This window comes from Salvelinus sp. IW2-2015, linkage group LG4q.1:29, assembly GCF_002910315.2.
Source record: "Salvelinus sp. IW2-2015 linkage group LG4q.1:29, ASM291031v2, whole genome shotgun sequence".
NCBI lineage: Eukaryota > Metazoa > Chordata > Actinopteri > Salmoniformes > Salmonidae > Salvelinus > Salvelinus sp. IW2-2015.
This window is the reverse complement of record NC_036842.1, coordinates 25,046,633-25,072,125: the sequence shown is the minus strand read 5'-3', so window position 1 is coordinate 25,072,125 and position 25,493 is coordinate 25,046,633. Positions and strand designations below refer to the sequence as shown.

General features: G+C 42.2%; 1 protein-coding gene across 1 annotated transcript in view; it reads right to left on the bottom strand.

Annotated features, from left to right (window-relative positions):
* unc5da (unc-5 netrin receptor Da) overlaps positions 1-16,905 on the bottom strand; it is a 323,811-nt gene extending 306,906 nt beyond the window's left edge. Inside the window, 1 exon segment of the mRNA XM_070442482.1 lies at positions 16,588-16,905. Within this exon segment, the coding sequence (XP_070298583.1) occupies positions 16,588-16,672 (85 nt within the window). The 5' untranslated portion in view covers positions 16,673-16,905.
* Between the last annotated feature and the right edge of the window lie 8,588 nt (positions 16,906-25,493).

Here is a 25,493-nt window from a genome sequence, read left to right as displayed (position 1 = left end):
AAATTGAGTGATTATGCAAATCCTTCGGCAGGTAACTAGAGTTTTAGTTGCGTGTGATTATGATTGCCCAGCAAAACCTATAAGCCGTCTAAAACCTTCAGTTCAAGGCTGATGGTGAATGCTCATTTTGAAAGCCTCCATTGAATTCTAATATTGTATTAGATAATTTTTTGCAGAGTTGAGAATTTCTGAAAAGAGAGCGTAGAGGAAATCTTCAAAGGGCCTTGGAAATTCATTCCCCATTTTATTGTAAGGAAGAAAAAGCCTTGTCGGTTTTACAAGCCGTGGTGCCTGAGGTGAGGGAGCGAGGCAAGGGCCTTTTCTCAATTGGATTTGCTCAACTCCTGTGTCCTCTCTCACCTGCTTTTCAAGAAGGCCAATGGCAATCAAGGAGAGGCAGCAAGGAGAATGAACGTGGACAGAAATGTGCTGTATGAATGGAGAGACTCCTCTCCACTTGTCACATCAGGCAAACAATGGTACATAAATATATAAAGTGAAAAAAATTATTTAGCTAGTTGTGCAAGACATTTTATGCAAAAAAGGATAAGTAGCTTATCATTTTTAAATGTTTGCATGCTTTCTCCTTCGGAAAAAAACAACCGTTTCAAAAGTGGTGTGGCAGATATCAAAACTCTTCAGTGAAGGACACGGGTAGGATACACATGGCTACCCTTGTTGAAAGGTGGCACTCTCCTCAACCACTTTTCGGTTTCCGGGTCACGGAGGAGACAGACGGAGGAGAGGACGGAGGACAGACTTTTTCCGAAATGAGAAAAGGTCAGAGTTAATCTGTCGAGAGGCTATGCTGCACCACAATGACACTCACAAACACTTTAATCATCCTAGGAGGACAGACAGACAGGGAAGGGGTGCTATGAAGAATGTATGAGCGGCAGGTAGCCAGTGGGTAGAGTTTTGGGCAAGTAACCGAAAGATCGCTGGTTCGAATAACCGAGCCGACAAGGTTAAAAAACGGTCGATGTGCCCTTGAGCAAGGCTCTTAACTCTAATTGTCTTCAGGGGTGTCATACTACTATGGCTGACCCTGTAAAACAACACATTTCACTGCCCCTATCAGGTGTATGACAACATATACTGAACAAAAATAGAATCGCAACATGTAAAGTGTTGCTCCCATGTTTCATGAGGTGAAATAAAAGATCCTAGAAATTGTCCATACGCACAAAAAGCTTATTTCTTTCAAATGTTTTGCACAAATTTGTTTACATCCCTGTGAGTGACTATTTTTTCTTTGCCAAGATAAATCCATCCACCTGACAGATGTGGCATATAAAGAATCTGATTTAACAACATGATCATTACACAGGAGCACCTTGTGCTGGGGACAATAAAAGGACACAAATGTATAGTTTTGTCATCAAATTTTGAGGGCGCGTGCAATTGGTATACTGACTGCAGGAATGTCCACCAGAGCTGAACACCTGAGAAATGATTGTTAATTTCTCTACCATAAGCCAGCTTCAATGTCGTTTTAGAGAATTTGGCAGTACATCTAACGGGTCTCACAACCGCAGACCACATGTAACCACGCCAGCCCAGGACCTCCACATCCAGGATCATCTGAGACCAGCCACCCGGACAGCTGGTGAAATTGTAGGTTTGCACAACCGAAGAATTTCTGTCAGAAACTGTCTCAGGGAAGCTCATGTGTGTGCTCGTCATCCTCAACAGGGTCTTGACCTGACTGCAGTTCGGCGTCGTAACCGACTTCAGTGGGCAAATGCTCACCTTCGATGGCAAATAGCATGCTGGAGAAGTGTGCTCTCCACGGATGAATCCCAGTTTCAATTATACAGTGCAGATGGTAGACAGCGTGTATGGTGTCGTATGGGCGAGCGCGTTGCTGATGTCAACATCATGAACAGAGTAACCCCATGGTGGCGGTGGGGTTATGGTATGAGCAGGCATAAGCTAGGGAAAACGAACACAATTGCATTTTATCGATGGCAATTTGAATGCACAGTTTGACCATGACGAGATCCTGAGGCCATTCATCTGCCGACATCACCTCAATGTTTCAGTATGATAATGCACGGCCCCATGTCGCAAGGATCTGTAAACAATTCCTGGAGGCTGGAAATGTCCCAATTCTTCCATGGCCTGCATACTCACCAGACATATCACCCATTGAGCATGTCTGGGATGCTCTGGATCCACATGTACGAGAGCGTGTTCCAGTTCCCGCCAATATCCAACAACTTCGCACAGCTATTGAAACAGAGTGGAACAACATTCCATAGGTCACAATCAGCAGCTGGATCCATTCTATGCAAATGAGATGTGTCGTGCTGCATGAGGCAATTGGTGATCACACCAGATACTGACTAGTTTTCTGATCCGTGCCCCTACCTATTTTTTTAAGGTATCTGTGACCAACAGATGCATATGGGGAGGCAGGTAGCCAAGTGGTTAGAGCGTTGGACTAGTAACCGAAAGGTTGCAAGATTGAATTCCAGAGCCGATAAGGTAAAAATCTGTCGTTCTGCCCCTGAACAAGGCAGTTAACCCACTGTTCCTAGGCTGTCATTGAAAATAAGAATTTGTTCGTAACTGGCTTGCCTAGTTAAATAAAGTTAAAATAAAATAAAAATCTGTATTCCCAGTCATGTGAAATCCATAGATTAGGGCCTACTGAATTTATTTAAATTGACTGATTTCTTTATATGAACTGTAACTCAGTAAAACCTTTGGATTTGTTGCATGTTGCGTTCATATTTTTGTTCAGTGTAATATTTTTTTTTACCTCCCAATCTAGTCCTCCTTCACTTCCACGCTACAAAGAACACGCCTCATTGGAATAAAAAAAAAAAAAAATGGGGGACCGATGGCAAAATTGGGATTGGAGAACGGATGACTGGTCAGGCCAGCCACCTTGCCAAGTATTGCATCACTTGGTCCCTTCATGGTTAGTGAGGGATCTGACAGTAATGAAACGTCTTACGTCTGTGTGAGAAGTCTGTCTTGTCCATGACAGACACAGGACGCTAATATGATTAGCGAACTGCTAGTGTCAAACACTGCCACCGCCAAGTTAATAGATTTCCTTATAACCACCCTGGTTGAGCTTGGCTAAGTACATAATTTCCTACACTGAGATGTATCAGTAGACCAGATTTTGGGGTGTTTTAAAAATACAGACAATCCTCTCTGAAGCTTGCTAATTTCAATTGTCAAGGTAATGCTAGTCCCTGTAAGTCACGGACCTATTATTATACATTACATGATGCTACTTGCATATGATTAAGTTTATAGCAAAGGTTATATTGTTGATATACAGGTATATAACTACACACACAAAACATCTGGGTTGTTTGGATGAACCAACTGCTGGGTTGCAGGCATTGGGTCACTTAGTTAGGTTGCTTTCTTTAAAAAGAGCAAGGTTGGGTTGTTGATGCTGGGTTATTAATGCTGGGTTATTGAGATATGACCTAGTCAGATCAGAAGACTGGAGTGGCTTATTAGGGGCTTATTCTTGGCCACCTGTGGGAAAAAATGTAACTCCAGTTAATCAGTTCTGTTGTATTGTTATCACGTGTTAAGGTTGAACAGTGACATTTTCTAGCTTTAATGAGGCTTACACAAGTGTATGAGTTCCTTATTAAGAGCCTATGCAAATTCTAATGTTGGGATAGTTCCTACTTTGTTACAAATATGTTATATTAAAATGTCATCATTTGAAAACTTAACATGATGAACATGAATGACATTTACTCTCACAGGTGGCCAAAAACGTATATCTGAAAGCCACACCCCTAATAAACCATGCCTCCTGAACATAACCTAAGGGTTACATTAAAAAAGACCTAGCTGCTGGGTCAACCCAGAATGTAAATGAATAAAAACATAACACATGGTAAATTAAACCATGTTTGGGTAATCCCAACAACCCAACATGTTGGGTTATTCCCAAAACCCAACTGGCTGGGTCAAAATAGAGCAGTAGTACAGTATTGATGAATGTATTTGTTCTTGTCTGATCTTTCAAATGAGATGGATGTGTTACAAGCATTGAGTCATTTATTCAGGCACACAGTCTACAGCCATTGAATCTATTTTTTATGTTAGTATTACCATTTTGCTGTATGGCATCAATAATATATTATGCACTAGCTGCATATCATTGGTTGATTGTGGTGCTGGTGTTCACACACATCCCCAAGGACTAGCACAAGCCATATTAGGAAAGGTATCAATGTTGTCTAAGTGTATACTCATTGATTCATCCAGGCACCAATCTTTACTTTCTACCTTCTTTCTACCTTTTTCTCTTCTTCTCAGCCCTCGAAGTCATTAAATATTTATTTGCTTTTGATTACCTTTAAAATTAATTCATCAGGGAGCGAGGTGACAGATGCTTGCTGTTATTGACGAATGCTGCCATGGCAATGACGGATAACATCAGATACCCCAGCATGCCACTCTCCAACCCTCCTGCCTTCCCCTCTCCCTAGTCCCCCTCTCTCTCCATCCCTCCATCTCTCTCACTCTGTCTTCCTCCCTCCATCAGGTGAGGAATAGCTCCAGAGCCAAAGTATTTGTCACAGCAACAATCTGCTGAAACTAAATTACACTGATAGGAGCTGCAAGGGAGGGAGGGAAAAAAACGGAGGAGAAAGGGAGGGGATATTTATTAAATTAAAGCTTTCTGGAGAACAGTTAAGTGTTTCTCATTGGCGGAGCAGGGCAAAAGGTTGAGAAGTTGAGAGAGAGAGAGGTTGAGAGAGAGAGAGAGGTTGAGAGAGAGAGGTTGAGAGAGAGCTGCACTTCCTAACCTCTTGCCAAATGTATGACCATATTAGAGACACATATTTCCCTCAGATTACACAGATCCACAAAGAATTCGAAAAGAAACAGGATTTTGTTCAATTTCACCCATATCTACTGAGTGAAATACCACAAATACCACAATACCACAGAGGTGGTGAATGGTGAATTGAGGATGGGCAGTTATCTCCAAGGCTCCCCTTTCAGCACCCTTTCAGCAAACGCTTGACAGCAACACAATGTTCCTATCGAACACAGAGAGGAAAGCTCAAAGGCTGCAGAGAGACAACGGTTGCAGAGCGGTGCAGCACATCTTCAGCAGAGTGGAGTTGACAACACTTGAGGCTTCAGAACATCCCATACACATATGAAGAGAGACACAAACTAACACACATGGGTGAACACACACGCACAAACACACCAAAACAGTGGGGGGAAATCACGGGAGGTTCGTAATGACAACAGCTCATCTAAGCCAACAAAGATACACCACAAAGATGTCAAATGAGAGAAACAAATCCAACAAAAAACAAGATTCCATATAAATCCACATAAATCCATGGATGAGGAATATGTTAAAATAGACTTTTCTATTTTTCTCTCTCTGCCCCATAGCAAAATGAACATTTGTTATAAAATTGAAAAGTTCTCTCCACCCCATTGTAAAATGTGTAGAATTGCAGAAAACTTGCTTTAAAGGTCCAATGCAGCCAGATGTAAGTTAGTCTTGCGGTCAACTATCTAAACTTGCAGTAATCGTGGTCGAATCACCGACAGTGGGGCCCCCATTGATTTTCTTGTAACTCTCAGTCATATATCACGTAAAAAACTGCATTTCTCTCCACCCTATGGCAAAATGTGGAGAATTGCGGGAAAATAGCTGTAAAACTGCGTGGTTAGTGAGTTATTATCCCAGTTATAAATAATTTGTAATTCAGCAATGAGGGAGTGATTGCTTCCTACAAGAGCACAAAACATGCACATTCCTAGACTTCTTATTTTTGTCTTAATGGGGCAGTGTTGTATTTTGAGACAGGTTTGAATAAACTAGCAATAGGCTGAGATTAGCATAATTTGTCTGTAATAATGGTATTGGAATAATAATGCATTTTATTTTGTAAAGTAGTTTCTTGCATAAAAACACAACATTTTTAGTCACGTCCTTGTCTGAAGGACAAGCAAGTTAATGTCAAGGATCTCGTGTTTTTTGGTTGTTTTTTTTGTCTCATGTAATGTAAGGCCAACATTGAACACCACACATTGGCTGCTACTGTAAGCTGAATGACAGAGCGTTCAGGCTGTGAATAGACCGTATACACCTCCAGGCTGTGTAAGGGCTATGTGACCAAGAATGAGAGTGATGGAGTGCTGCATCAGATGACCTGTCCTCCACAATCGCCCGACCTCAACCCAATTGAGATGGTTTAGACCGCTAAGTGAAGGAAAAGCAGCCAACAAGTGCTCAGCATATGTGGGAACTCCTTCAAGACTGTTGGAAAAGCATTCCAGGTGAAGCTGGTTGAGAGAATGCCAAGAGTGTGCAAAGCTGTCATCAAGGAAAATGGTGGCTATTTGAAGAATCTCAAATATAAAATATATTTTGATTTGTTTAACACATTTTTGGTTATTACATGATTCCATGTGTTATTTCATAGATATTCTACAAAGTAGAAAATAATAAAAAAGAAAGAAAAACCTGGATATAAAAGGTGTGTCAACTTCTGACTGGTCCTGTATGTACAGTTAGTCGGAAGTTTACATACACCTTAGGCAAATACATTTCAACTCAGTTTTTCACAATTCCTGACATTTAATCAGAGTAAAAATTCCCTGTCTTAGGTCAGTTAGGATCACCACTTTATTTTAAGAATGTGAAATGTCAGAATAATAGTTGAGAGAATGGATTATTTCAACTTTCATTTCTTTCATCACATTCCCAGTGGGTCAGAAGTTTACATACCCTCAATTAGTTTTTGGTAGCGTTGCCTTTAAACTGTTTAACTGTCACGTTCCTGACCTGTTTTCTGTTAGTTTTGTATGTGTTAGTTGGTCAGGACGTGAGTTTGGGTGGGCAGTCTATGTTTTCTGTTTCTATGTTGGTTTAAAGGGTGACCTAATATGGCTCTCAATTAGAGGCAGGTGTTTTTCATTTCCTCTGATTGAGAGTCATATTAAGGTAGGTGTTTTCACACTGTTTGTTTGTGGGTGGTTGTCTTCCGTGTCTGTGTCTGTGTCTGTGTCTGTGCACCACACGGGACTGTTTTCGGTTTGTTAGTTTTATGTAGTCTGTTCCTGTTCTTGCGTTCTTCACGTTATATGTAAGTTCGTGTTCAGGTCTGTCTGCATCGTTTATTTGTTTTGTTAGTTTATTCAAGTATAGTTTGTTTTTCGTCGTGTTCTAATAAATCATTATGTATTCACAACCCGCTGCGCCTTGGTCGAATCACTACTCCTCCTCTTCGTATGAAGAGAGAGAGGAACACCGTTACATTAACTTGAGTCAAACGTTTCAGGTAGCCTTCCACAAGCTTCCCACAATAAATTGGGTGAATTTTGGCCCATTCCTCCTGACAGAGCTGGTGCAACTGAGTCAGGATTGTAGCCCTCCTTGCTCACACACACTTTTTCAGTTCTGCACAAAAATTTTCATATAGGATTGAGATCAGGGCTTTGTGATGGCCACTCCAATACCTTGACTTTGTTGTCCTTAAGCCATTTTGTCACAACTTTGGAAGTATGCTTGGGGTCATTGTCCATTTGGAAGACCCATTTGCGACCAAGCTTTAACTTCCTGACTGATGTCTTGTGATGTTGCTTCAATCTATCCACATAATTTTCCTACATCATGATGCCATCTATTTTGTGAAGTGCACCAGACCCTCCTGCAGCAAAGCACCCCCACAACATGATGCTGCCACCCCCGTGCTTCACGGTTGGGATGGTGTTCTTCGGCTTGCAAGCCTCCCCCTTTTCCCTCCAAACATAACAATGGTCTTTATGGCCAAACAGTTCTATTTTTGTTGTATCAGACCAGAGGACTATTCTCCAAAAAGTACGATCTTTGTCCCCATGTGCAGTTGCAAACCGTAGTCTGGCTTTTTTATGGCGGTTTGGAGCAGTGGCTTCTTCCTTGCGGAGCGGCCTTTCATGTTATGTCGATATAGGACTCATTTTACTGTGGATATAGATACTTTGTACCTGTTTCCTCCAGCATCTTCACAAGGTACTTTGCTGTTGTTCTGGGATTGATTTGCACTTTTCACACCAAAGTACGTTCATCTCTAGGAGACAGAATGCATCTCCTTCCTGAGTGGTATGACGGCTGCGTTGTCCCATGGTGTTTATACTTGCATACTATTGTTTGTACAGATGAACGTGGAACCTTCAGGCGTTTGGAAATTGCTCCAAAAGATGAACCAGACTTGTGGAGGTCTACAATTTTTTGGGCTGATTTCTTTGGATTTTCCCATGATGTCAAGCAAAGAGGCACTGAGTTTGAAGGTAAGCCTTGAAATACATCCACAGGTACACCTCCAATTGACTCAAATGATGTCAATTAGCCTATTAGAAGCTTCTAAAGCCATGACATCATTTTCTGGAATTTTCCAAGCTGTTTAGTTAGGCACAGTCAACTTAGTGTATGTAAACTTCTGACCCACTGGAATTGTGATACAGTGAATTATAAGTGAAATAATCTGTCTGGAAACAATTGTTGGAAAAATTACTTGTGTCAAAGTAGATATCCTTACCGACTTGCCAAAACTATAGTTTGTTAACAAGAAATTTGTGGAGTGGTTGAAAAACGAGTTTTAATGACTCCAACCTAAGTGTATGTAAACTTCCGACTTGAATTTTATATCTTTGAAGAGGCGAAGTTCGAGAGCCATGCGTCCTCCAAAACACGACCCTGCCAAGCCGCAATGCTTCTTGACACACTGCCCGCTTAACCCGGAAGTCAGCCGCATCAATATGTCGGAGGAAACACCATCCAACTGGCGACCATGTCAGTGTGCATGCATCCGGCCCGCCACAGGAGTCGTGACAGCGCGATGGGACAAGGTCATCCTAGCCGGCCAGCCCCTCCACTAACCCGGATGACGCTGGACCAATTGTGCCCCACCTCATGGGTCTCCCGGTCGCGGCCGGCTGGGACACAGCCAGGGATCAAACATGGATCTGTAGTGCCTTAGACCGCTGTGCCACTCGGGAGGTCATGCATGTATATTTCTGCTCAGTATATATCTGAGAGATATAAGAAAGTTCTGGAATATTTATAAAAAAGTATTTAACACCTTTTTTGGGCACTGGTACAAGACTTTAAACTGCTACAAGGCTACCTTCAGATGAGCATAATAACCCTTGACCTTTTCCACATTTTCTCTTACATTTAGATGTTTTTTTGTCACTGGCCAACACACAATACTCATTGTCAAATTGGTATTATGTTTTGAGAAATGTTTACAAAATTATAACAAATGAAAAGCTGAAATTTATTGAGTCAATAAGCATTCAACCCTTTTGTTATGAAGACTAAATAAGTTATGAGGAAAAATGTGCTTAATAAGTCACATAATAAGTTGCATGGTCTCGCTCTGTGTGCAATAATAGTGTTTTAACATGGCTTTTGAATGACTACCTCATCTCTGTACCCCACATATACAATTATCTGTAAGGTCCTTCAGTTGAGCAGTGACTTTCAAACACAAATTTAACCACAAAGACCAGGGAAGTTTTTCAATGCCTCGCAAAGAAGGGCACCTTTTGATAGATGGTAAAAAAATTAAAAGCAGACATTGAATATCCCTTTGAGTATGGTGAAGTTATTAATTACACTTTGGATGGTGTATCAATACACCCAGTCACTACAAAGATATAGGCGTCCTTCCTAACTCAGTTGTCGCAGAGGAAGGAAACCGCTCAGGGATTTCACCATGAGACCAATGGTGACTTTAAAACAGTTACAAATTTTAATGGCTGTGATAGAAGAAAACTGAGGATGGATCAACAACGTTGTAGTTACTCCACAATACTAACCTAATTGACAGAGTGAAAACAATAAAGCCTGTACAGAATAAAAATATTCCAAAACATGCATCCTGTTTGCAACAAGGCACTAAAGTAATACTGCAAAAAATGTGGCAAAGCAATTCACTTTTTGTCCTGAATACAAAATGTTATGTTTGGGTCAAATCCAATACAACACATTACTGAGTACCACTTCCCATATTTTCAAGCATAGTGGTGGCTGCATCCTGTTATTGGTATGCTTGTAATCGTAAAGCTAAGCACACAAAATCCTAGAGAAAAACCTGGTTCAGTCTGCTTTCCACCAGACACTGGGAGAGGAATTCACCTTTCAGTGGGACAATAAACCCAAAACCAGGCCCAATCTACACTGGAGTTACTTACAAGAAGACAGTGAATGTTCCTGAGTGGCTGAGTTACAGTTTTGACTTAAATCTGCTTGAAAATCTATGGCAAGACCTGAAAATGGTTGTCTATTCATTTAACCAGGCAGGTCTAACAATGATCAACAACAAATCTGACAGAACTTGAAGAATTTTGAAAAGAATAATGGGTTAATGTTAGCCAATCCAGATGTGGAAAGTTCTTAGAGAAAGACTCACACTTGTAATCGCTGGCGAAGGTGATTCTAAGTATTGACTCAGGGGTGTGAATACTTATCTAATCAATATGTTATTTTAGTGTTTTATTTTTCATTCATTTGTAATAACTGTTAGAATTTGTAATCCAATTTGTCATTAGAGTATTTTGTGTAGAATGTTGACCAGAAATTACAATTCAATCAATATTAATCCCAATTTGTAACACAACAAAATGTGGAAAAGTTAAAGGGGTGTGTCACGCCCTGACCTTAGAGTTCCTTATTATTTTCTATGTTTGGTTAGGTCAGGGTGTGACTCGGGTGGGAAAGTCTATGTTTTCTATTTCTTTGTTTTTGGCCGTGTGTGTTTCCCAATCAGAGGCAGCTGTCTATCGTTGTCTCTGATTGGGGATCATACATAAGTTGTCATTTTCCTTTTGGGTTTTGTGGGATCTTGTTTTCTGTTTCGTGTTTTCTGCCTGACAGAACTGTGCGCTTTCGTTTTCACGTTTGTTATTTTGTATCAGTGTTTTTGAAAATAAAAGAATCATGAACACTTTCCACGCTGCGCTTTGGTCCACTCTTCCCACCACCAACGAGAGCCGTAACAGGGTGTGAATACTTTCTGAAGACACTGGACTTGTTTGTGAGATTCTCATCTTTCGATGGTAGGGTCATATTAGTATGTAGCCCAAAAAGTTCAGCAACTACAGACAGAATTTGGCAAATCAGCAGTACCGATTTCAGACGCTTTGTGGAAGAAAATGGAGAAAACCACCATGTTTATGAGAATCAAATTTTTCCATAATTGTTTGATGGCCAAACCGTTCGGATGCTACAGATATGAAAATACATTTTTCCACAGATGTGGTAGGCCGACAATGGCGGATGCAGTGGTTTGCGATGCATCCCATACCAAAAAAACTGATATCTCTAGCTTAAACAGATGGATTTTGGAGGGGTGTTTTTATTATGCTTATTCGATTTCCACAGGGGCGTGGATATCGGCTCTAGGGGGTGAACCTAACTCCTAACCCTAACACCTAGCCATCTAGCCACCTAGCTACCATTAGCCACAACAAATCATATGAATTGCAATTCGTAACATATCATACGAAATGAAGGATGGACATCCACAAATTAATACATACCATACCAAACGTAACATATAATACTAATTTGAGTGTCCCGGATTTTACCGTTTACCATGTTACGTCTACCCCTGAGTCCAGGTTGTGATATTGAGCTCATGAATTCCTCGCGTTTAATGTCAGTTAAATCAAAGTGGTGGCTGGAGATGTGGGTTGCCATATTTGAGATAAATTAAACATGAGTTCTCCCACAGATGACTCCACTACATAGCCATTTATTCATATCCCCCCCTCTCTCTATATCAGATGGTGAGAGTCGCAACTGAAACATCCAACAGCACTGTGTCAAACCTGCTGCTGCTTCTGTGTGTCTCTCTCCTCTCCTCAGCCCCAATACTGAGGTCACTCCATTTAATATAAAACGTTTAAGTCGGAAGTTTACATACACCTTAGCCAAATACATTTAAATTCAGTTTTTCACAATTCCTGACATTTAATCAGAGTAAAAATTCCCTGTCTTAGGTCAGTTAGGATCACCACTTTATTTTAAGAATGTGAAATATCAGAATAATAGTAGAGAGAATGATTTATTTCAGCTTTAATTTCTTTCATCACATTCCCAGTGGGTCAGACATTTACATACACTCAATTAGTATTTTGTAGCATTGCCTTTAAATTGTCTAACTTGGGTCAAACGTTTCAGGTAGTATTCCAAAGGCTTCCCACAATAAGTTGGGTGACTTTTGGCCCATTCCTCCTGACAGAGCTGGTGCAACTGAGTCAGGTTTGTAGGCCTCCTTGCTCATACACGCTTTTTCAGTTCTGCCCACAAATTTTCTATAGGATTGAGATCAGGGCTTTGTGATGGCCACTCCAATACCTTGACTTTCTTGTCCTTAAGCCATTTTGCCGCAACTTCGGAAGTATGCTTGGGGTCATTGTCCATTTGGAAGACCAATTTGCGACCAAGCTTTAATTTCCTGACTGATGTCTTGAGATGTTGCTTCAATATATCCACATAATTTTCCTCCGGCAGCAAAGCACCCCCACAACATTTATTTATTTTTATTTCACCTTTAACATGATGCTGCCACCCCCGTGCTTCACGGTTGGGATGGTGTTCTTCAGCTTGCAAGCCTCCCCATTTCTCCTCCAAACATAACAATGGTCATTATGGCAAACAGTTCTATTTTTGTTTCATCAGACCAGAGGACATTTCTCCAAAAAGTACGGTCTTTGTCCCCATGTGCAGTTGCAAACCGTAGTCTGGCTTTTTTTTATGGCGGTTTGGAGCAGTGGCTTCTTCCTTGCTGAGCGGCCTTTCAGGTTATGTGGATATAGATATTTTTGTACCTGTTTCCTCCAGCATCTTCRCAAGGTCCTTTGCTGTTGTTCTGGGATTGATTTGCACTTTTTGCACCAAAGTACGTTAATCTCTAAGAGACAGAACGTGTCTCCTTCCTGAGCGGTATGACGGCTGCGTTGGCCCATGGTGTTTATACTTGCGTACTATTCTTTGTACAGATGAACGTGGTACCTTCAGGCGTTTGGAAATTGCTCCCAGGGATGAACCAGACTTGTGGAGGTCTACAATTTCTTTTTGAGGTCTTGGCTGATTTCTTTGGATTTTCCCATGATGTCAAGCAAAGAGGCACAGAGTTTGAAGGTAGGCCTTGAAATACATCCACAGGTACACCTCCAATTGACTCAAATGATGTCAAGTAGCCTATCAGAAGCTTCTAAAGCCATGACATCATTTTCTGGAATTTTCCAAGCTGTTTAAAGACACAGTCAACTTAGTGTATGTAAACTTCGGACCCACTGGAATTGTGATACAGTGAATTATAAGTGAAATAATCTGTCTGTAAACAATTGTTGGAAGAATGACTTGTGCCATGCACAAAGTAGATGTCCTAACCGACTTGCCAAAACTATAGTTTGTTAACAAGAAATGTGTGGAGTGGTTGAAAACCGAGTTTTAATGACTCCAACCTAAGTGTATGTAAACTTCCGACTCTACTCTGTACAACTGCAGGCGATGTCTCGATTGTGCTTCTGATATAGTGGATCATGAAACAAGTATACATAACAGAATAATATAACATGGAAACAGGCATTAGGATATTATCACCAAAGGATGGGTGAGCACACATAAGAGCTGATCAGTTTTATCAATGGTCTGGATATATCCATTATCCTCTATTGAGATTCAGAACAACAAACATAATTAGGGGTAGGAAGCTACTGGTGCCAAGACAGTAAGAATGAGGAGAAAAATGACAGAGGAAGGAAGAGTGAAAATGACAATAAGTGTTATTTACAAGCCTGAAAGGATGGGGATGGATCCAATGCCTTATTAATAAACTTAAGCAGACCGATGCACCGTTTCCCAATACACAGTATCACAACCTACTCAGCCACAACACCAACAGCTGAATATAGTCCTAAATCTAATATTTATATTATGCAGGTTCAAGTTGATTTCAATACTTGATATGCAAGAATCAAATCCTTAGGGCTATTTCGCTAATTGACTTGCAAATGCCTCATTGTAAGATATGGTTTACGTCAAGAGGTCAGGGTTGATTCAACAGGGAGGAGAACATCGTGATAGGGTCCAGTGAGACCTATAGCAGGACTTACAGTGCATTCAGAAAGTATTCAGACCCATTGATTTTTTCCACATTTTGATACGTTACAGCCTTATTCTAAAATTGATGAAATTAAAAATGTTCTTCATCAATCTATACACAATTCCCCATAATGACAAAGCAAAAAAAAACATTTAGAAATTGTGGCAAATCTATTAAAAATAAAAAACAGAAATACCTTATTTACATAAGTATTCAGACCCTTTGCTATAAGCCTCGAAATTGAGCGCAGGTGTGTCCTGTTTCCGTTGATCATCCTTCTACAACTTGGAGTCCACCTGTGGTAAATTCAATTGATTGGACATGATATGGAAAGGCACACACCTGTCTATATAAGGTCCCACATTTGACAGTGCATGTCAGAGCAAAAACCAAGCCATGAATTGTCCGTAGAGCTCTGAGACAGGATTGTGTCGAGGCACAGATCTGGGGAGGGTACCAAAATATTTCAGCAGCATTGAAGGTCCCCAAGAACACCGTGTCCTCCATCATTATTAAATGGAAGACGTTTGGAACCACCAAGACTCTTCCTAGAGCTCACGGCCAAATTGGGGGGAGAAGGGCCTTGGTCAGGGAGGTCACCAAGAACCCAATGTTCACTCTGACAGAGCTACAAAGTTCCTATGTGGAGATGGTAGAACCTTCCAGAAGGACAACTATCTCTGCAGCACTCCACCAATCAAGGCCTTTATGGTAGAGTGGCCAGACGGAAGCCACTCCTCAGTAAAAGGCACATGACAGCCCGCTTGGAGTTTGCCAAAAGGCACCTAAAGGACTCAGACCATGACAAACAAGATTCTCTGATCTGAAGAAACCAAGATTGAACACGGGCATAAATGCCAAGCGTTAAGTCTGGAGGAAACCTGGCACCATCCCTACAGTGAAGCATGGAAGTGGCAGCATAATGCTTGGGGATGTTATTCAGCGGCAGGGACTGGGACACTAGTCAGGATCGAGGAAAAGATGAACGGAGCAAAGTACAGAGAGATCTTTGATGAAAACCTGCTCCAGAGCTCTCAGGACTTCAGACTGGGGCGAAGGTTCACCTTCCAACAGGACAACGACCCTAAGCACACAGCCAAGACAACACAGGAGTGCCTCGACTTGAACCCGATCGATCATCTCTGGAGAGACCTGAAAATAGCTGTGCAGCGACACTCCTCATCCAACCTGACAGAGCTTGAGAGGATCTTCAGAGAAGAGTGGGAGAAACTCCCCAAATACAGGTGTGCCAAGCTTGTAGCGTCATACCCAAGAAGACTCGAGGCTGCAATTGCTGCCAAAGGTGCTTCAACAAAGTACTGAGTAAAGGGTCTGAATACTTATGTAAATGCTATATTTCCGTTTTATTTTTATTTTATAAATTTGTTTAAAAAAAATCTATAAACCTGTTTTTGCTTTGTCATTATGGGGTATTGTGTGTAGATTGATGAGAGGAAAGTCAAGGGGTCTGAATACTTTCTGAATGCACTCTATATCAGTCGAATCGTACCAAACAGTCTAATGATCATGTTATTCACCCTAACACAATTTAATTCTCAAACGAGGTTAAGTTGCAATTACAACATTTTCCAACTCAATCAAATATGTCCAAGCTGTCACTATCAACTATGTGTTACATAAAAGAGCAGTGTTTGGGATGTGAACCATTCACTCTCTCCTGGAGAGACCATCACAGCAACACCTGTCAATGAATAGAATAACTGACAGAGCGGTGCGCAACGAGTTAATTCACTCACACTAAATACCAAAAGGCGTCTCTCCGGGAAACATTTGGACCATCATAAACAGCCAGTCAGTCAGTCTCTATCTTGAATATTGTCACGTGATTAATTGTAGCTTCACTTCAGCCTTCTGCACTGTGTGTGGGTCGATGGAATATCCACGGTTGTCCCCGCTACGCATCACATCATGCAAAACATCTTGACAGTTTGTGGCCATGGAAATCAAATGTTTTTTATATGTTCTAGCTTGAATTCACAAATGTTATCGTAAAAACATCCGAAACAGAAACTGATGGCGACATGTCATGTGTAGCCTAAAAGTTAATCAAGGCGGAGGTTAATCAAACCGCGAGCGTGGTGCTGGTTCACATGCCTGTTGCAATTTTGATCCATACGCAGAGGTCCATGACACAGTTCAAAACCGGGGATAAAACGCAGCATTGAGAAACATTTTAACTCCCTAGAATAATCATTCAACGGTCAGATATGATGGGAAAAAAATATTTGCACCATATAAACTCACATGCATAGGCTATAATAGGTGCTACAAATGCGGACTTGTGTTGACAGAAGAAGGGGAAGTATTTAAAATGCGGAGAAAATAACGGCAAAGTTTAGCCTTGTGCAATTGGATCCCATAAAACACACCCTGACAACTTTAGAGCAAATACGTGCACAACACGCTGGTCTATCAAAAAAAGTCACACATTCTAAACTGTTCTTACCTCGGGCCAAGGTAGTCGGGAACTGCAAACAGAGAAACACAACGATGCCCAAACTCAGGTAGCATCCTCCCGAAAACTGTCCCATCACTGCGCCGGTTTTCTTCCTTCCTATCTGACCCGCGGATTCTGCGCGCGGAACTTGAGCATTTGCAGTCGTTGACCTTGTCACCAGTAACAGGTTACCCCGCACTGATGACGTTTAGACAGGGCCAGTCTGTCGCCACCTCAGCCGAGGAAGGCTAAGAGTGGCGGCATATCTGGTTCGCAGAGCAGACAGTGAGATGGATAGATGTGTGTGTTTCGGTGGTCGGGCAGCCTGTGAGAGAGAGTGAAATAATTAAACCTCGCAAGCCAATAGCTAGCTCTCGGCTTTGGGGCGGAGAGAGAGAGAGGCTGGGGTAGAGGTGATAGGCTACTGAGGAGCGAAATCCAGATTATCGACAGAGAAACCACAGATGACCACTGCATGAGTCATTGAATCAATTTAGCGACACAATCATCTATCCAGTTTTTCCTTAATGTCAGTGCGGAGTCATTTTGAATAGATTTTATCCTTATGATGCAAACCGCCAGTCCCTTAGTGGATTCTGAAAACAAATGCTTGTGATTTATTTGCTTGTGAATAATTTTTTGAGTCCTTTTAAAGGGAAGAATGTATGAAGACATTACCAACGAAATTGGATTCTCTGGGTATAGGTTTCAGGGAATCATTCAAATAGGTGGTAGACTACAATAAAAGATGCCTGATGTGGCCCCCCTGCCCACCCCAGCCAGATAAGATAGCCCTTGGTCACACCTAGGCCAACAGGTTTCATTAACCCAATGATTACATGATTATGTGTTAACATATCCTGAGGCATTCTTAACCACTTTGATTGAGAATATTGTAAACATTATTGTGCAGAATACAATAGGCCGTCAGCCTCCCATCCTTCCATTTCCCAACTGTTCCATGGACTAATGCTCCACAGAGTGGATTGACATTGAGGAGTTATGTTAACCAACATATCAACGCACAAGGCGAGACCCAGTTGCAGATGGTTGGTGTCTTACAATGTTTATTAATCCAAAAGGAATAGGCAAGAGAATGGTCGTGGACAGGCAAAAGGTCAAAACCAGATCAGAGTCCAGGTGGTACAGAGTGGCAGACAGCCTCTCAAGGCAGGCAGAATGGTCAGGCAGGCAGGTACAGAGTCCAGAAACAGGCAAGGGTCAAAACGGGAGGACTAGAAAAAGGAGAATAGCAAAAAGCAGGCGAACAGGAAAACCGCTGGTTGACTTGGAACATACAAGACGAACTGGCACAGAGAGACAGGAACACAGGGTTAAATACACTGGCGAAAACAAGAGACACCTGGAGGGGGTGGAGACAATAACGAGAACAGGTGAAACAGATCAGGGTGTGACACAACAAAAACAACAACGCCATAGAAAAACCAATCTGCATTTGCATTCCATGTAAATCAGTGGGAGTTGACTTTCTCAGGCACAATTACCCTATTCTGTGAATATTCAATAGTTTATTTTCTAGGGTCCTCATCGGAGGTCAGCCCTTTAGATGGTGTTAAGTGCTTGATATCATTGCTCAGCAGGCGTAACCAACATTTTAAAGGGAACCTTCACAGCTAGACACTATGTGGGGTGATTTTCCAGTCTCCCTACATAATTCTGAATGATGAGAGGGTGTTCCAGACATAATTATACACTATAGCTGTATATTTTATTTTTTTTGAACCAATGACATCATTGGTTGATTAAGCCTACTGTCTGATATAAAATGAATGGAGTCATGTGCTGTAGCAATTATTGTGGCCTTTGTGTTTCGTCGATTGCACGATCACGCTAGCACCGAGTAGATATGCTTGTTCTTGTTCAATAGAGCCGTTGGACTTATCTCAACGATGTTCCTATATGCCAGGATATTGCAGGATATCTAGGTTGACTCATTTTCCCTGGCTTTGTAAAATGGGGACGGTGCTAGTTTACAGGTTCACAGAATTGATGTTACCATGCACTGTCGATCTGAGATTGCTAAACAATGGTCTTCGATGGCTGTTTCTGATGATTCCTCTTTCCAAGAAGAGCTGGACGCCAAAATAGTTTTTAAATGTTATTTTACATCGGAACATACAGCCCTATTTATTTGAGCCAGAATACACTAAAGAGGAGTTGAGACAGAGATAAATAGAATTGTGAGACCAGCAAGCAGTAAGCATTTCACTGTAAGGTCTACACCTGTTGTATTTGGCGCATGTGACAAATAGCATTTGATTTGATTTGACAGACTAATATACTGTTTTATTAAAACCTGTTTACTGGCCAACAAAATAAAGTTTAAATGATGCACCAACTCCCTGCTACATTTGACTGAAGCTAGTTTATCCCAATACATTTCATTAATATCACAATTCATTGAACCAGAAGTTGAAGTTAAATACTTTATTGGTTTCTGATGCAGCTGGAATCCTTCAGTCACATGTCAGTACACTTGTAAAAAATATTATATAAACACCAATATACACTACCGGTCAAAAGTTATAGAACACCTACTCATTCAAGGGCTTTTCATTATTTTTACTATTTTCTACATTGTAGAATAATAGTGAAGACATCAAAACTATGAAATAACACATATGGAATCATGTCGTAACCAAAAAAAATTTAAACAAATATATTTTATATTTAAGATTATTCAAATAGTCACCCTTTGACTTGATGACAGCTTTGCACACTCTTGGTATTCTCTCAACCAGCTTCACCTGGAATGATTTTCCAATAGTCTTGAAGGGGTTCCAACATATGCTGAGCACTTGTTGGCTGCTTTTCCTTCACTTCGGTCCAACTCATCCCAAAAAATCTCAATTTATTTGCGGTCGTGGGATTGTGGGGGGCAGGTCATCTGATGCAGCACTCCATTACTCTCTTTCTATGTAAAATAGCCCTTACACAGCCTAGAGGTGGGTTGGGTCATTGTCCTGTTGAAAAACAAATGATAGTCCCACTAACTCCAAACCAGATGGGATGGCATATTGCTGCAGAATGCTGTGGTAGCCATGCTTGTTAAGTGTGACTTGAATTCTAAATAAATCACAGACAGTGTCACCAGCAAATCACAACCACACCATAACACCTCCTCCTCCATGCTTTACGGTGGGAAATACACATGCGGAGCTCATCTGTTCACCCGCACCACGTCTCACAAAGACACGGCGGTTGGAACCAAAAATCTCCAATTTGGATTCCAGACCAAAGGACACATTTCCACCGGTCTAATATCCATTGCTCGTGTTTCTTGGCCCAAGCAAGTCTCTTCTTATTTTTGGAGTCCTTTAGTAGTGGTTGCCCGGTAGTATTTATACTGAACAAAAATATAAACGCAACATGCAACAACTTCAAAGATTTTACGGTTCATATAAGGAAATCAGTCAATTGAAATAAATTCATTAGGCCCTAATCTAAACAGATATGCACCTGTCAGTCAAATTGCTGGATATTTGCGGAACTTGCTGTCGTACATGTTGATCCAGAGCATCCCAAACGTGCTCAAAGGTTGACATGTCTGGTGAGTTTGCAGGCCATGGAGGAACTGGGACATTTTCAGCTTCCAGGAATTGTGTCCAGAAGAACCCTTTAAAGTTTTAGATTGCGCCTTTTTTTCATAGCACCTTCTTCTTTTCTGAGAGTGTAATTATTATGTTAGTGGGGCCAAATCAAATCAAATTTATTTATATAGCCCTTCATACATCAGCTGATATCTCAAAGTGCTGTACAGAAACCCAGCCTAAAACCCCAAACTATTATAGTCTATTACCCAGATGACATTTTTTTATACATCCTGGGGAAATGCCTTTGCTGACGGTGGTGCTAAACTCAAATAATTTTTTTGCTTCTCAATTTTCTGTTTAGATTGGCAGGCAGGTCCAGGGGGAACGCATCCCCAAGATCAATAACTCAAATTTCTAAGGGAATTTGGTCGGGTTGCCCAAAAAGTTACATATTGAAGCTTTAATGGCCCCTGTTGCGATAAACCAAAATTCCTTCCGAATGGATGTGGAAAGACTGTAGTATACCCCTTGAAGGGGACTTTGATGTGTGTGGATATGAGGGACTCTGTCTGTCAGCCTTTGAGCTTTGTTGGTCTGAGCAACTCTCTGGTAGATATCAAAATAAGTGACGTTGGTTAACTTTCCTGGAGGTTAGATATTGTCCATCGGCGAAATAATGACATGGTCACCATCGGCAACAACATGTCAAACAGGATCTATATATATAGAGTTGCAAACAAACCACTAGTTTCACCAATATAAAAAAAGAAAATATTCTAATGTTATTTCCGACAACGGAAATACATGACCAAAAGTATGTGGTCACCTGCTCGTCGAACATCTCATTCCAAAATCATGGGCATTAATATGGAGTTGGTCCCCCCTTTGCTGCTATAACAGTCTCCACTCTTCTGGGAAGGCTTTCCACTAGATGTTGGAACATCGCTGCAGGGACTTGCTTCTATACAGCCACAATAGCATTAGTGATGTCGGGCACTGATGTTGGGCGATTAGGTCTGGCTCGCAGTTGGCAATCCAACTCATCCCAAAGTTGTTTGATGGGTTTGAGGTCAGGGCTCTGTGCAATTCAAGTTCTTCCACACTGATCTCGACAAACCATTTCTGCATGGACCTCGCTTTGTGCATGGGGGCATTGCCATTCTGAAACAGGAAAGGGCCTTCCTCAAAATGTTGCCATAAAGTTGGAAGCACAGAATTGTCGAAAATGTCATTGTATGCTGTAGCATTAAACTTCCCTTCACTGGAACTAAGGGTTTCTAGCCAGAACCATGAAAAACAGCCCAGACCATTATTGCTCCTCCACCAAACTTTACAGTTGGAACTATGCATTCGGGCAGGTACCGTTCTACTGGCATCCGCCAAACCCAGATTCATCCGTCGGACTGCCAGATGGTGAAGCGTGATTCACCACTCCAGAGAACTAATTTCCACTGCTCCAGAGTCCGATGTTGGTGAGCTTTATACCACTCCACCTGACGCTTGGCATTGAGCATGGGGATCTTAGGCTTGTGTGCGGCTGATCGGCCATGGAAACCCAATTCATGAAGCTCCCGATGAACAGTTCTTGTGCTGACGTTGCTTCCAGAGGCAGTTTGGAACTCGGTAGTGAGTGTTGCAACCGAAGACAGACGATTTGTACGCGCTCCATGCTTCAGCACTCGGTGGTCCCGTTCTGTGAGCTTGTGTGGCCTACCACTTCGCGGCAGAGCCGTTGTTGCTCCTAGACATTGCCACTTCACGATAACAGAACTTACAGTTGCCAGGGCAGCTCTAGCAGGGCATAAATTTGATGAACTGACTTGTTGGAAATGTGGCATCCTATGACGGTGCCACATTGAAAGTCACTGAGCGCTTCAGTAAGGCCATTCTACTGCCAATGTTTCTCTTTGGAGATTGCATGGCTGTGTGCTAGATTTTTACACCTGTCAGCAACGGGTGTGGCTGAAATAGCCAAATCCACTCATTTGTTCACATACTTTATATAGTATATGTCAGGGGAGGGGAAATTGCACTTGAGAGTGTTTAGTTGAAAAATAATAGTCACAGAAAAACTCTGCAGATAGCATATATAGCTAAATAATCATCATAAAGCATGATGCTGCCCTAAGTGCTGTATGAAATGAACACACTGCATTGCAGACAGTTTTGCTTTGGTTTGGCTAATCAACATGAATCAACTTTGTCTACTAGTGGATAACTGAATAGCATGGTGGTCTGGTCGGTGATTAATTAATTACTTTCCCATGGTGGAGAGATGAAAGTTTGATTGAAATCTTTTTTTTTTATCCTCCATTTGTTGGTCGGAAACTCTTTCAAGTAGACGCTAGGTGGTTCCTGACAACCATAATTGACTATAGTGGGTTGGGTAATTGGAGTTTCCTGTCCAATTAGCTATAGTTGTGAAACAACTTATTTGGGCTATCTTAAATGTAGCCAATCTAAGTTATATTATAAATCCTGCACTTATTTTTGCATGGATTCCGCGACGCGGTTAGCTTTAACAGCTAGGATCGCTATATTTTCTGTCCCGGAATCCCGCTTAACAGACAGTTTGAAGCCTGCTTGATAGAGCTGCTAACCGTAGCTAGCTTGCTAAGCTGCTAGCCATCAAGCTAACGAGGATAGCTGCTTGGATTTCCCCGATTTGTTATTACTGCCTCTTCTCATGGCCTCCCCAGTCAGTGGAAGAGACGAGCACTTCCTGCATTGTAGGAGTTGTGTCTACTATGCTCTTTTCCGGAACAACCAATGCAACAACTGCCTACTTGCGGAGGCCTATAGGACCGAACTGTCTACTCTAAGCAAACACATCTCGGCGCTGCACAATCTTCTGGGGAAACAATTTTCTCCTTCTTATCACCTCACGCTGGACATCGTTCCGATATGAGGAGAGAATCACTGGCCTGTCACCACTCTTTGACTGACTGGCCAGTGCTTCACAGGGACCTCTTCCTGGGGAAGTCTCCCCCGCCCGTGGAAAATGGAGCAGGACCGAAGCTTCGAGAGGACTTAGCAGACTCCGATCCTGCTATCCAGCAATGGAAACATCTGGCGTAATGCTAGTGGAAGACAGCGGTCCATGGTGGAAGACAGCGGTCTACTCGAGAGAGTTTAATTGAAAAAGAATAAAGACACAGAAAAACTCTACAGATAGCATGTATAGCTCAATAATCATCATAAAGCATGGTACTGCCCAAAGTGCTGTATGAAATGAACACACTGCATTGTAGAAACTCTTTCTTTGGTTAGGCTAATCAACATGAATCAACTTTGTCTACTAGTGGATAACTGAGTAGCATGGTGGTCTGGTCTGTGATGAATGAATGAATTGCTTTCCCATGGTGGAGAGATGAAAGTGTGATTGAAATCTTAGCTATACTTTTTCCCAGAAGTCAAAGAGCTTTGGCGACCTGGCCTTGGAGGTTACTGCACCATCGTCCTCTACCCTGGAGGGAGTATGTCGCTACAAGCTTGGCACACCTATATTTGGGGGGTTTCTCCCATTCTTCTCTGCAGATCCTCTCAGGCTCTGTCAGGTTGGATAGGGAGCATCGCTGCACAACTATTTTAAGGTCTCTCCAGAGATGTTAGATCGGGTTCAAGTCCGGGATCTGGATGGGCCACTCAAGGACATTCAGAGACTTGTCCCGAAGCCACTTCTGCGTTGTTTTGGCTGTGTGCTTGGGGTCATTGTCCTGTTGGAAGGTGAACCTTCACCCCAGTCTGAGGTCCTGAGCCCTCTGGAGCAGGTTTTCATCAAAGATTTCTCTCTACTTTGCTCCGTTCATCTTCCCCTCGATCCTGACTAGTCTCCCAGTACCTGCAGCTGAAAAACATCCCCACAGCATTAACATTTAACATTTAAGTCATCTAGCAGACGCTCTTATCCAGAGCGACTTACAAATTGGTGCATTCACCTTATGACATCCAGTGGAACAGCCACTTTACAATAGTGCATCTAAATCTTTTAAGGGGGGGGGGGGGGGGGGTGAGAAGGATTACTTTATCCTATCCTAGGTATTCCTTAAAGAGGTGGGGTTTCAGGTGTCTCCGGAAGGTGGTGATTGACTCCGCTGTTCTGGCGTCGTGAGGGAGTTTGTTCCCCATTGGGGGCCAGAGCAGCGAACAGTTTTGACTGGCTGAGCGGGAACTGTACTTCCTCAGTGGTAGGGAGGCGAGCAGGCCAGAGGTGGATGAACGCAGTGCCCTTGTTTGGGTGTAGGGCCTGATCAGAGCCTGGAGGTACTGAGGTGCCGTTCCCCTCACAGCTCCGTAGGCAGCACCATGGTCTTGTAGCGGATGCGAGCTTCAACTGAAGCCAGTGGAGAGAGCGGAGGAGCGGGGTGACGTGAGAGAACTTGGGAAGGTTGAACACCAGACGGGCTGCGGCATTCTGGATGAGTTGTAGGGGTTTAATGGCACAGGCAGGGAGCCCAGCCAACAGCGAGTTGCAGTAATCCAGACGGGAGATGACAAGTGCCTGGATTAGGACCTGCGCCGCTTCCTGTGTGAGGCAGGGTCGTACTCTGCGGATGTTGTAGAGCATGAACCTACAGGAACGGGCCACCGCCTTGATGTTAGTTGAATGATGCTTGAATGATGCAGCATGATGCTGCCACCCCAATGCTTCACTATAGAAATGGTATTGGCCAGGTGATGAGCGGTACCTGGTTTCCTCCAGATGTGACGCTTGGCATTCAGGCCAAAGAGTTCAATCTTGTTTTCATCAGACCAGAGAATCTTATTTTTCATGGTCTGAGAGTCCTTTAGGTGCCTTTTGGCAAACTCCTAGCTGGCTGTCATGTGCTTTTTACTGAAGAGTGGCTTCTGTCTGGCCACTCTACCATAAAGGCCTGTCAAGGGATCTGAATAATTTCCAAATGCACTGTACAGTGGCTTGTGAAAGTTTAAATTAAAATTGATTTTTGGGGGGTTTGTATCATTTGATTTACACATCATGCCTACCACTTTGAAGATGCAAAACATTTTTTTATTGTGAAACAAACAAGAAATAAGACAAACAAACTGAAAACTTGAGCGTGCATAACTATTCACGCCCCACAAAGTCAAAACTTTGTAGAGCCACCTTTTGCAGGAATTACAGCTGCAAGACTCTTGGGGTATGTCTCTATAAGCTTGGCACATCTAGCCACTGGGATTTTTGCCCATTCTTCAAGGCAAAACTGTTCCAGCTCCTTCAAGTTGGTTGGGTTCCGCTGGTGTACAGCAATATTTAAGTCATACCACAGATTCTCAATTTGAACATTAAGGTCTGGGCTTTGACTAGGCCATTCCAAGACGTTTAAATGTTTCCCCTTAAACCACTCGAGTGTTGCTTTA